At 42.6% G+C, this 13,359-nt stretch overlaps 1 protein-coding gene across 2 annotated transcripts in view; it reads right to left on the bottom strand.

Moving 5' to 3' along the window:
• Nucleotides 1-2,527: 2,527 nt before the first annotated feature.
• The window catches only part of ASPG (asparaginase), a 50,199-nt gene continuing 39,367 nt past the window's right edge, over nucleotides 2,528-13,359 (bottom strand). The window contains exons 13-15 of one of the 2 annotated variants that reach the window (XM_057424997.1): nucleotides 5,660-5,759; nucleotides 5,278-5,336; nucleotides 2,528-3,645 (exon numbers count right to left, since the gene is read on the bottom strand). In XM_057424997.1, the coding sequence (XP_057280980.1) occupies nucleotides 5,283-5,336; nucleotides 5,660-5,759 (154 nt within the window). In that variant the 3' untranslated portion in view covers nucleotides 2,528-3,645; nucleotides 5,278-5,282. The remainder of the gene's footprint in view (nucleotides 3,646-5,277; nucleotides 5,337-5,659; nucleotides 5,760-13,359) is intronic. The other variant, XM_057424995.1, reaches the window with a different exon arrangement.

Raw genomic sequence — 13,359 nt, forward strand, 5'->3', positions numbered from 1 at the left:
ATTGGGGAAATCTCTGCTTTCTGCAGTGTTGGAGAAGTGCTGACATAGGCCAAGTCCCTATCCCTTGGCAGTATTAGCTGCATCATTAGGAAAAAAGAAACAAAGTGGAAGCTGGGTGTTGTCTTTCCAGTGAAGAAAGCTGTAGAACTGATGTAATGTTTGATTTTCACAGTAGGCATTCATAGCATCTCCTCCATGGAGAGGCAGCAGAGGCTCCAGAACCAGCATTTATTCCCAGAACATCACTGCAACTTTAAAGATTCAACACTGGAAACAAATCCAATATTTGCACAGCAGCTATGAATCTCATATTACTGATTTTGCCTTTATGCTGTTCTGTCGTCACTGCTGAAATTGCATGGAACAGGATGGTCACGGATCTGCAGCAGCCTCTCTGACACTGACACACTAAGCAGGCTCTCAGGAGCTTGTGCACTCTCCTGGCATGGCATTTCACATGATGGGGATTTTGCAGGACAAGGAAGGCTACAGCCGGAACATTTGCATTACTAGACTGAGGCTGGAAAAAAAAGGGAGCTTCTATTGTTCCCTAACAGAAACTGAAATGTCATCTTTATGTTCTAATAAAACTGATACTAAAAAATATCACAAACCTTTCTGCACCAAAAAAATACAAAACTCACTTTATCCAGCTTTTACCATGCTATACCAGTGTGTACTGCATATAAAATACCAAGCACAGAGCTGCAGATGATCCTTGCAAGTGTGTGCTAGACGTAACAAACTATAATTGGATCTAGCTATGAAAGGGTACATGGACATTATGGGTGATTGGAGTTAAAGCTGTTACAGACGTTACAAAATGCACCCACAGCTAGTCCCAGCAACAGTAATGTCTCTGTATGGCTCCTTAACCTGCAAGCCTTTACTGAGCAGAAGATTGCTGGATAAAAAGAAGAGTGTATTTCATCTTTTCAGGAATAATCTGAAGGAGAAAAATCAGAATGTTTGAAAAAAATTAAGATGCCCCTGGAATATCTAGCATACTTTAATGAAAGACACTCAGCTGCCTACAGTAACTAAAACAAATAGGTAGAAAAACACAGGTACAATTTTAATTCCTTACTAATATTTTGTTTTGACCAATAACTATGTAAAGATTAAGGATTACTACACACAAATAGATTCATCATAAGACTGGAAGTTATCATCAACAGTATAATTATGATTATTAAATCCACTGCATGGAGCAAAGGGTGTAATGGACAAACAAGACAAACAGAAGATCTCAAAAACATTATTGACATTTGTCCCCAGCACTGAATCAAGAGCTGAAGTTTCTGGCCTCAACTGGGTGATTCTTGTCACTTTTTAAATCACAGCACCCTATACACAATTTCTCTTAACACTTGGAGACTGCTAACAGTTCTTGAATGGAATTTTGATATTTATAAAAGAAGTCCAGTTCCTTCTCAGATAAATGTTGAATTTGCATTCATGCATTTTCTATTAAAAACATTTGTTTGATACTGGTCTATTTATAAGCAAATTGCAAATTTTCTAGAAAGTTGCAGGAACACTAAATTATGCAAGGTAACATATGAAAAAGATATACATTTCTGCAAAGGTTTGTCAGAAAGAAGCTAATATTGCTTTAGCCTCACTTTAAACATGACCCACACCAGTTCATTTTAGCTTTATGAGCTTCTAGCTAGAAGTCGGCTTTTATGGATCACGTTTCTAAATGTTATCCTTCCTGTCTTTACCTGGCTCATATGCAGGAAGAAAATGGTTGCCTGTTTTCTTCTTTCTCCTTCAGTTTTACTGTTGAGACCTATATTTCAGTAATTCACACTAGAATATCATTCTCTGGTCAAAACAAAAAGGAAGTATGTTTTGTACTTTAGACAGATGTCGTATCTTAGAAACGTAAGAACATTATTGTTAGAAAATTTTCTGTAGATCAGATGAGCCTTTATTGAAAAGTATAAGGAAAATATTGATGCTTCTGCATATGTTGCAGTCAGTCATTCTGGTACAGAAATAAAGAATGGACAAGCGATTGCATTTGAGAATCATTAAAAAAGAAGAAAATATTGCAATCCCAAGAAAGTCACTTGCAGAGAAGTTTATTAAGGGATTTATTAGTTCAGTGTATCAACTTTTATACTACTGCCTAGGGAAGAGTTAAGACAGTATATCTAAATTCCATATGAAGAAGAGTCTGGGCCTGTTTTTTCTGATCATCAAAGTTTTCACAAACACTACTTTGTTACCTACATCACCTTTATGTATTTATAGGCAAGACACAAAAAAGGTGGAGAATTTGAAGCCTGATTTTTGATGTTAGATCTCATTTACTTAATACCGTATTCATTTTATTCTATCTAAAGCATGTTTATTGCTATGTAACATCAATTATTTAAAAATGAGACAGTATAGTAATTTTTGTGCCCGTAGTGAAGAGTTACACTACTCTTCACATCAAAAAATATCAGGCAGTTTTATAGTATTGTTTTGTGTTTAAATAGAGCATATACAGTGTCTCCTCAGACTACAAGCATAGTACCTTGTTTTTTGGGGATCTAAAATGCAACATACCCTGGCAATCTTTTAATACTGGCAGGCTCAGCAAGTACTCCATGCAGCTTTTCTCCATGACAAGAATAGCTGTGGGAAGCTTGAAGAGTATAAAGAGGAAAAAGAAAAAACTATCTGCACTTCAAAGATTCCCTTCAGATGAAGCAGATAGAAAATCCACATAGATTATTGTAGCAGCTGTATGTGAAACGAAAAAGTTGCCATCTCCAATATATGCATTTGCCTGAAGTATTCTCTATGTTTACATATTGTAGGGTGGACTCAGCTGTAAAGACATGTATTGTTTTTTTCCTTTGGTCTGAAAGTGTTAGGACTTTAAATTTGGGGTCTGTTAATACTGAGATCACATTTACAGTCCAAAGAATTATGTGTCCAGCATGTAGCAATCTTGATTATATTCCAGTCAGGATGTGGGAAAGATGCTATTAGAAACAAAACAATCAATTCACTTAGATGGTCCCACAAACATGCTTTATGGCATCTGCCTCCTACTCATTTTAAGTGAGGTTTTATAGTGACACATTGGTGAAGATTAGTACACAACTGCAGGCAGATGCCCATGACTGATTCAATTGTTTGCACTGACACTCACAATTGCTGTAATTGCAACTGAAGTGATACAAGCCATTGCAAAAAACAAAGTGAAACCAACATTGTTCCTCAGAGATTTTATTAGCTGAAATCCAGAAATGCACGATCCACTGTTTTTAATTTGTATGTGTTTACCACAGCATTTCTGTTTGCTGAGCATGCAATACTGTCCTCACTGATTTAACATAAGAAGATTCAAAAGGCCTCTTTAAAACCAGAACTTGTACATAAACGCAATACCCAGGCTCACTTGTTTTAAAAACATTTCTTTTCAGGAAAAGTGATTAAAAGATAAAGCAGCAAATAATTTTTAGAAAATCAGTAAGAACTTAATGTGACCCTAAATAAAGGCTATTTCTAAGCTCTATAGTTTTCCTGTGTGCTTGAAGCACAGCTTCCACTGTTCCTTTCCTGTTTTCCTCCCATAACCATTTAACAGCATTAATGTCCAAAGCTGGTATTTCTGAAGAGGGTGACCATCTTCTAAAGCCTCTGGAGAAAGAGAAAATGGATGTTTAGAACTAGGCAGTATCCAAAACCTTCCCAAGAAGAGATTACCATGTAGCTTGCCAAGCAAGTTCTCACACAGTACTGAAGACTTCCTTCAGACTCCCTAAACTACTGGTGGCTCAGTCCACAAGAATTAAAAGATGATCCATGAAGAAGTCGAGGGTTTAACATTCACATTTGACATGTGGCAAGGTAGATATGAATGCAGCAAAAACCTTAACTAATTTTAATGTTAGTTTTATTAACTAAAGGAGATCATCTCCTCCCAGTATTTAAATTGGGATTAGACTTGCCAATATTTGGGGAAAAAATACCTAAATCAACAATGCATTGCATCAGAAAGGAGTTCTGAGAAACGAAAGGCAAGTGTTTTACATGTCTCCGGTAACAGAACAGCACAGCACAGCACTGGAGAAGGTCAAATGCCCGGACAAGTTTCCTATAGAGAGACTTGTCAGCTCTGATGCTTTGAACACGAGGCTCACACCCACCTCCCATGCACACAGCTAGGGAAGCACACCTTGTACGTTAGCTGCACAAAAGAGTCATGCTGCAAGTCTGTGTCAGAGACAACCAGGCAGCTACACCTAGGGTCTGGGTAAGAGAGAGGGCATAGCACTGCCCTGTTCTGTGCCAGGAGTGGAGGAGGCGGCAGAGCTCTCCACTGAAAGAGAGACTTCAGCAGTCTATGCATGTAGCACAACTACCTTCTGTCTGTTAAGAATCTGCCCCACATTTCTCATGATGGTTGACGACATGATATATAGGGATGCTGAGGAGGGACTCTTCATTAGGGACTGTAGTGATAGGACAAGGGGTAACTTAAACAGGGGAAGTTTAGATTGAATATAAGGAAGATGTTCTTTCCTGTTAGGGTGGTGAGGCACTGGAATGGGTTGCCCAGGGAGGTTGTGAATGCTCCATCCTTGGCAGTGTTCAAGACCAGGTTGGACGAGGCCTTGGGTGATATGGTTTAGTGTGAGGTGTCCCTGCCCAGGGCAGGGGGGTTGGAACTAGATGATCTTAAGGTCCTTTCCAACCCTAACGATTCTATGATTCTGTGACATCAAGCTAGAAGATGGGCTGGTGTATGGCACTAAATTAGGAGCTAGAAGGAGAGCACTAGTGGAAATGCTGTAGATACCAGAGTCGCAATTCCTGAGCGGGAAGCTGTGCAGCCAAATGGCCATGATCACCAAATCTCATGATCACAGGTCTACCGGAGAAGGGGCTGCTCCTGTGCTGGGGGCACAGCACCCTGAAAACCAGGCGTGGCAAACTGTCCAGTAAAAGGCACTTCCTCTCTAATGCAGGCAAGTCAACAGGCCAGTGGAACAAGACTGCTGCCCTTAGTAGTTTTATTTTGGTAGCTTTTACATTCCGAACCAAGTTTTGTGGAATGCACCACAAAAGAGCACTTCCAGGCTTAGGCAGAAAAAAGAATAAACATTAGCCCAACTCTACAAAGACAGATTAAAGTAATCAGAGATGTATCAGAAACTAAGGCAGGAACAGCAGCTGAACCAGATGCCCCAGGGTGAACTAGGGCTTAAATACAAAATCCCACTTCATACATGTATATGCTGATCTGTGCATTTGAAAACAAGATCTTACCTTCTTTACTGTTTTTGTCTTAAGAAGTCAAGAACCTCCTTATGCCCTGTAGACTCTGCCTGTAAGTAGAAACATGAATAAATCCTGCCATCCTGTGCACCAGGACATGCAAATACTTACCTGTGGGAAGTAAGAATATGTTACCACAAATTAATTAAAATCAAATTTAAATTTTAATTCCTCTGACATAGATGAGAAAATTATGGCTCCAACAATTTATTACTTCAGAACAGCATCAGATTTGAGTTTGTAACAAACTCTAATCTGCTCTATACTCCACAAAGCAGTATTTACTTTTCCCAAGCTACTATTACCCGACAGAGTGCATTATTACTCACATAGCTAGCACACCATACAGAGGTACAGACGTATGCACACTTACTACTTGTAGGGGATTCCTGCCATCATAACCAGTTTGCTTCAGGTCTGCACCAGCTAGGTACCATGCATACAGCCCATCCACATCGCCTTTAGCTGTAAGGCTGGAAAAAGAATAATTAATACCGGTTCTAAGTATTTCGAAGTGCTCCTGCATCCTGTCACTTAGCTCAGCGGGCAAAAGATGACCCAGAACAGGCTCAACATGGCTGCCAAGGTAGAGAGGTAAGCAAAGGAACACTATTACAACAGCTTTGAATAGCTGAGCAAGCAACACAGCATGATGAATCAGTTCCTTAAATTAATAGGGCTGTGCTATAAGTACTTACAACAGGCTGGTTTCACATAGTGGGTGTGACTATGACCAAAGGGGAAAAAAAAGTCATGTAGTTTCATATTTCACAACACAATATTTATCTCATGAAATGAGTTGGGGGGAGGGCAGTGGGTAAATCAAGATGCAGCTAAGTGAGAGCACAAGCAGATGTGCTAGCAATTAGCATGCCTTATATAAAACCACCAGAAACCCCCTTCACAAGCTTGCCTAATTATGTTTGCTATCAGAAGTTAGGACAGCACATTTATGTGATCTCATTCGGACAGTAACACAGTAACATTTTTTGAGATTTACAGGATAATTTGTAACATTTAAATAAGCAGCAAGCAAAAAAAAAAAAATAGCGTTTTAAAGATGACCTCTATCTGCCATGTGTAACAAGTAATGTAAAAGATCAAAATTAATCACATAATGTACACCAGATTGTTTCTTCACACATCTGGTAGTCTTATCCATAATATTTAAGGTTCATTTTGAACTTTTATTTGGTAAAAGAACTGCTAACAGCCTGTGCATATGCAAAGGCATGATGGTCTGTACCAAGCCCGTAGACAGGCTGAACCGACAGCAAGACAGGGAGGAGTACATTCAGTTTTCTCAAGACACCAACATCTGTCAGGCTGCAGACCTGAACTTGCTTTACGCTTGCAGATTGTGTCAGCAGAACCATAATCAAGTGAGGTTGAATCTCATTAAGAGAGGGGGATCACTCCCCAAACCTTACAAAGTTCAGAGTTTGCTGCCTTAAACAGTGCTCACTCTGGGGGGAAGGCATACTGCTGGCAGAAGGGATGGAGGATGGTGACAAACTCCTGGGTATGACAACCAAGCCAGGCAGACCTGGTAGAGAGTGGAGAAGACTGGAAGCTGCAAGGGGCAGACAGTCAGCTAAGCTTTTGAAGGAAACCGTGAAAGCAGGGCTGCAACATTCACTTCTCTGCTAGGCTGAAATCACTTCTGTTGTTGATTAAATCTCTTAAGTACCTGAAAAAATGTTTTCAGGTGAGTGCAAGCCTCTAATTGCAGCAGTCTGAAGAGGAAGTCAGAAGCTTTTCTTTGCAGCAGTCCCAGAGGCTGGGCATGGAAGGGGAAAGCAAACAGTCTCTGTGTTCCTCCATGCAATCCCCCCAACCCTGAGGAAGGGCAGACCTACAGCTGGCGGTCTCTGGGGAACAGGGAAGTGGCAGTGGGGTGCTAGAAGATTTAACAGTGCTTCAGTCTGACATCATGAAGAAAAGGATCAATAAATCCTTAACGAAAATTGCCATCACAAAAAAAGGCCCCTATAAAGAATAAGGAAACAGAAGCAGGCAAAGGAAGTCTAACAGAAAGCTCAGTGGGAAGTCCTTAAAGAAGCTGCAGGAAAAAATAACCATTACTAAAAAGTGCAAGCATTAGTAAAGCAAAGAAATTGCTTAGCAGCCACTTCTGGAGCACAAGAATTATCTTTAAATATAATGATGAGTCTCTTGATGTTAACACTGGAAGGTCCCAGAATTAAGGTACAAACAAACAAAAAGCCTACCTACCACATGACAATTACAACCATCTCCAGCACTGGACAGGAAAGCACTGTGTGCCAAAGAGAAACTCATTGTTTAGCCAGGTCAAAGCAGAAACCACTGGGCGAAGACCAGCACATTTAGAAATATTACCAACCTACACAGCCGGACAGTTCAGCCAGGATCACTGTAAGCAACAAAACAACTACTGCACTTACTGAAAATTAACTGCCTAATAGCTCCCGCTCACAAAAGGCAATTTAACCCACATTGCCAGAGGTCAAAACTGTGAAGTGTTCTCCTGTGACATTAGAGCAATCCAGATACACAGAACTATCTTCAATTTTGCAGCAGTCATTTAGTGATCAAGTGAGAAATGTATTCTATGGGGACTGTGACCCAGAGAACAAAAAAGCGATGTAGCTTGCTAGAAAATTCAGACAGCACTCTGAAGAAAAGATTCCTACCATTCACTAAATTGATTATAATCAAGAACACCACAAAAGATTTTCTCCAATTTCAGATCTCCGTAGTCAAGCCATACACATCTGTATTTCCTTTACACATTTTAAGTGTGCTTCATATCATCAACTATATACACAGGACTTCTCAACATACGCTATATGTATTTTTTCCAGATATTTATGCCAGCAATTCCAACTACAAGTGCATCCTCTAAGCAGCAAGTCCATCATTTTTATAACATGAAATGGAATAAAAATAACTTCAATATTCACTTATCAGGATGTTTAAAACCCGCTTTGTTGACAAAGAACTACCTCTCACATTTTACTGAACTCTCATAGCTTTCACAGCAGATAATTAGCAGGGATGCTGCCTATCAATACTCTTGCATTTAGGAAAAATTATTATGTTCCCACTTCACAGTTTCAGCACAGTACTGAGTACAGTGAAATGACACCTTGGGGTTCCCCTCCTGCCTCCTCAGGTACTAGGATTTCATCTTTCCCAAGGACACAAAGCTCTGATTTTTCAGCGATTCTCCTTTTTCAGTGTCTATATACAGCAATTAGGAAATACTTTCTTTGGAGAGGGGAGGGGTGTATCATCACCGTGACAGAAGAGAAAATAATTCCCTCCCCCCTTTTATAATAAAAATCCTAAAAAGGCAAGTTAAAAGTCCAGCACAAGGCATGGTTTGTTCCATCCTGAACACACTTGAGCTTGTTGCTCTTAGCTAGTATCTCCATGTCTCAGTTAAGAAAAACAGACTTTTTTGAAAGATAGCAGGCATTAGAACTTGGTCCTAATTCCTCCAGAGGCTTATTTATCCTTCCTCCTCCAGCCTAACTGCCCAAGTTTATGTTAAATTGAAGAAGCATCTTATTCTGAAAGTTACAGTATCACAGTATCACAGTATGCTAGAGATTGGAAGGGACCTCGAAAGATCATCTAGTCCAATCCCCCTGCCGGAGCAGGAACACCTAGATAATGTTACACAGGAATGTGTCCAGGCGGGTTTTGAATGTCTCCAGGGAAGGAGACTCCACAACCTCCCTGGGCAGCCTGTTCCAGTGTTCTGTCATCCTCACTGAGAAGAAGTTTCTTCTCAAGTTTAAGTGGAACCTCTTAAGTGGACCTCCAGTTTGTACCCATTACCCCTTGTCCTATCATTGTTTGCCACTGAGTAGAGCCTGGCTCCATCCTCGTGACACTCCCCCTTTATGTATTTATATACACTAATAAGGTCACCCCTCAGTCTCCTCCAAACTATAGAGACCCAGCTCCCTCAGTCTTTCCTCATAAGGGAGATGCTCCACTCCCTTAATCATCTTAGTTGCCCTGCGCTGGACTCTCTCCAGCAGCTCCCTGTCCTTCTTGAACTGAGGGGCCAGGAACTGGACACAATATTCCAGATGGGGTCTCACCAGGGCAGAGTAGAGGGGAAGGAGGACCTCTCTCGACCGACTAACCACCCCCCTTCTAGTACACCCCAGGATGCCATTGGCCTTCTTGGCCACAAGGGCACAGTGTTGGCTCATGGTCATCCTGTCGTCCACTAGGACCCCCAGGTCCCTCTCCCCTACACTGCTCTCTAACAGGTCGTTTCCCAACCTATACTGGAACCTGGGGTTGTTCCTGCCCAGATGCAGGACTCTACACTTTCCCTTGTTATATTTCATCAAGTTATTCCCTGCCCAACTCTCCAGCCTGTCCAGGTCTCGCTGGATGGCAGCACAGCCTTCTGGCGTGTCAGTCACTGCTCCCAGCTTAGTGTCATCAGCAAACTTGCTGATAGTACACTCAATTCCCTCATCTAAATCGTTGATGAATATATTAAATAATACCGGTCCCAGTACTGACCCTTGAGGCACTCCACTAGTTACAGGCCTCCAACTAGACTCAGCCCCATAGACTACAACTCTCTGGCTTCTCTCCTTCAGCCAGTTCGCAGTCCACCTCACTACCTGATCATCCAGACCACACTTCCTCAATTTAGCTGTGAGGATGCTGTGGGAGACTGTGTCAAATGCTTTGCTGAAGTCAAGGTAGACCACATCCACCACTCTGCCATCATCCATCCACCGTGTTATTTCCTCATAAAAGGCTAAGAGATTGGTCAAGCATGATTTCCCCTTGGTGAAGCCATGTTGACTGCCCCTCATAACCCTCTTATCCTTGATATGCCTTAAGATGGCACCAAGGATAAGGTGTTCCATCACTTTCCCAGGGATGGAGGTGAGGCTGACCAGTCTATAGTTACCCGGGTCCTCCTCCTTGCCCTTTTTGAAGACTGGAGTGACATTTGCTTTCCTCCAGTCCTCAGGCACCTCTCCTGTTTCCCAAGACTTGGCAAAGATGATGGAGAGTGGTTTAGCAATGACTTCCGCCAGTTCCCTCAGCACCCGCGGGGGCATCCCATCTGGACCCATGGATTTATGGATGTCCAGATTGCTCAACTGGTCTCTAACCCATTCCTCATAGACTAAGGCAAACCACTCCGTTGACCTGACTTCATCTAAGGTCTCAGGGGTACAGGGCTCTTCAGGACTGCCTGCAGCAGAGTAGACAGAGACAAAGAAGGCATTCAGTAACTCTGCCATCTCTGTATCTTCTGTCACCAGGGCACTCATCCCGTTCATCAGTGGGCCTACATTGCCTCTGGTGTTAGTTTTATCTGCCATGTATTTGAAAAAGCTCTTTTTGCTGTCCTTGACCCTTCTCGCCAGGTTTAATTCTAAGGAGGCCTTAGTCATCCTAGCTGCCTTCCTACATCCTCTAGCAGCAGCCTTATATTCCTCCCAAGTGGCCAACCCCTCCTTCCATGACCTGTAAACTCTCCTCTTCCACTTGAGCATACCCAGCAATTCCCTATTTAGCCACGCAGGTCTCCTGGCCCTCTTCCTTGACTTCCTACGTGTCGGGATGCTCCGATCTTGAGCTCGGAAAAAGCAATCCTTGAATGCCAACCAACTATCTTGGGCCCCTTTACCTTCAAACAGCCTTGCCCATGGGATTTCCCCTAGCAATTGCTTGAAAAGGCCAAAGTTTGCCCTGCTAAAGTCCAGGGTTGCAATTCTACTTGCTATTCTACTGGTCCTACCACACAAGATCCTGAATTCCACTATCTCGTGGTCGCTGCAACCAAGGCAGCCCTCAACCCTTACTGCTTCAACCAGACCCTCCCTGTTAGTGAGGATGAGATCCAGCAGCGCTCCTCTCCTGGTCGGCTCATCCACCATTTGCAGGAGGAAGTTATCATCCATACACTGGAGGAACCTCCTGGACTGTGGCTGGGTTGCTGAATGGTCCTTCCAGCAAACAACAGGGAAGTTAAAATCCCCCATGACGACCACAGCCTGTGACTGTGAGGCTGCTCTCAGCTGCCTGTAGAAGGCCTCATCAACTTCCTCACCCTGATCTGGTGGTCTGTAACAGACACCCACAACAGTATCGCCCCTGCCAGCCTGCCCCTTCTCACCCACAGACTCTCAACTCGCTCGTCATCTGTCCCTGAACAGAACTCAGTGCATTGTAGCTGCTCCCGCACATAAAGAGCAACCCCACCACCCTTCCTGGCTGGCCTGTCTTTCCTGAAAGGGACATAGCCCTCCATGACTATATTCCAGTCATGTGAGCTGTCCCACCACGTCTCTGTAATTGCCACCAGATCATAGTCTCCTGACTTAACACAGGTTTCCAACTCCTCCTGCTTATTTCCCATGTTGCGCATTGGTGTACAGGCATTTCAGGGAGCGAGCTGAGCACACCGATTTCACCCTAGGATTATAGGAGGCCTCCCAGTCTTCACCAATTCTGGAGTGCTGCCCCACTGGGGCAAGCCCAGCTACAACCCCATCCCCCTTTGAATCTAGTTTAAAGCTCTCCAAATGAGCCCTGCTAATTCATGCCCCAGCATCCTTTTGCCTCTGTGAGATAAACCTTGCCCACTTGTCATTGTCCAGACTGGTGCCCTATAAAACCAGCTGTTACCAAAGAATCCAAAGCCCTGCCTGTAGCACCAGTCTCGAAGCCAATCGTTTATGAACTGAATCTTCCCATTCCATCCCACATCATCAGTGGAAGATGGAAGGAGTGAGGAGAAGATCACTTGAGCCCCAGACTCTTTCACCATCCGCCCCAAGGCCCTGTAGTGTTTCTTCATCCCCCTCAGACTGCGGGAAGCAGCTTCCCCCTCACCTGTCTGGAAGACCATCAGCAGGTAGTAGTCTGTCGGGTGCACCAGGCTGGGGAGTGCCCTGGTGATATCCCTGATCCGGGCGCCAGGCAGACTACACACTTCCCTATGATGAGGGTCAACTCTGCGTATCGGGCCCTCTGTTCCTCTCAGAAGTTGCTGATTTTGAAAGGCTGCAACCTTGTATATCACTTTATGAAATCTAAGAATATCAAAGAGAAACCTGGTTTGGCTTTATGCCCTACTTAATTTTGTGAAGTACAGACTTGAACAGAGTATCTCAATTCTATACAAGCTTTTTTTTCTTTAAAAACAAACACAAAGCAACTGTTTACCAACTCCAGAACTCAATAAGCTTTCAGAGTAAGTCTGAGTGCCCCAATTTATCTCATCATGGTTTGGTTTTGCAGACAGATGACAAGAATACTGCAATATGAGAAGAGATTCTGACAATTTTAACAGATTACTATCACTGAGATCTCTTTTTTTATTTCAAAACAAAGTCATGAATCAGATACCAAACACCAACAAAGTGACTCTAAAAATCAAACTAGTATCTCTCCTTAAAAAAAGAAACTGGCAAATGAAACCATGAAAGATTTAATAAGTAGATCATCGTGGCTGCACCGGTGTGCATCTCCATTTCCTACACAAGAGTTCCCACTAATACTGGCCAACTCTCAATTCTGGTTGTTACTCCCTTCCCTCTCATTTATTTAATCTTCAAAATCTTCCAACTGAACTATTCTATTCTAAAACTATAAGTCTAAACAGAAGGAAGCCAAGGAGACAGTATTAGAACACACAAATTACTGGTTATGGTCTTTTATGAAAACCAGTTTGTTTCAGAATAGGTAAGTAGCAACAGAGGGAAGATGTCTTAAAGGACTTGTTCTGTGAGCAGCTTGACCATGTTGACTGCCATGAAGGTGCAAGTGCCTGCAAGGAGAAGGCTTAAAACGAGGAGGTAAGAGGTATGACAGAGAAGTGTGCATAAGCATGGAAAATGAGTGTATCAGTAAGGTCATCTGAGGATAATCCAGAAGACGCATCTGAGACATTTTGTCAGGAGGACAAACACCAGTACATCAGATTTAATAACTTCTAAGCATCTGGATAATGCTCTGTGGAAAAAGTCCACGTTGGTGCAAAATATTACCAGGCCTTCAAAAACACGAAGAGGAAGGAAAGCCCTTTAACTGTAG

This window comes from Pezoporus wallicus, unplaced genomic scaffold (genome assembly GCF_028554395.1).
Source record: "Pezoporus wallicus isolate ANWC-B61680 ecotype Strahan unplaced genomic scaffold, APGP_CSIRO_Pwel_v1 contig_7910, whole genome shotgun sequence".
Lineage (NCBI taxonomy): Eukaryota > Metazoa > Chordata > Aves > Psittaciformes > Psittacidae > Pezoporus > Pezoporus wallicus.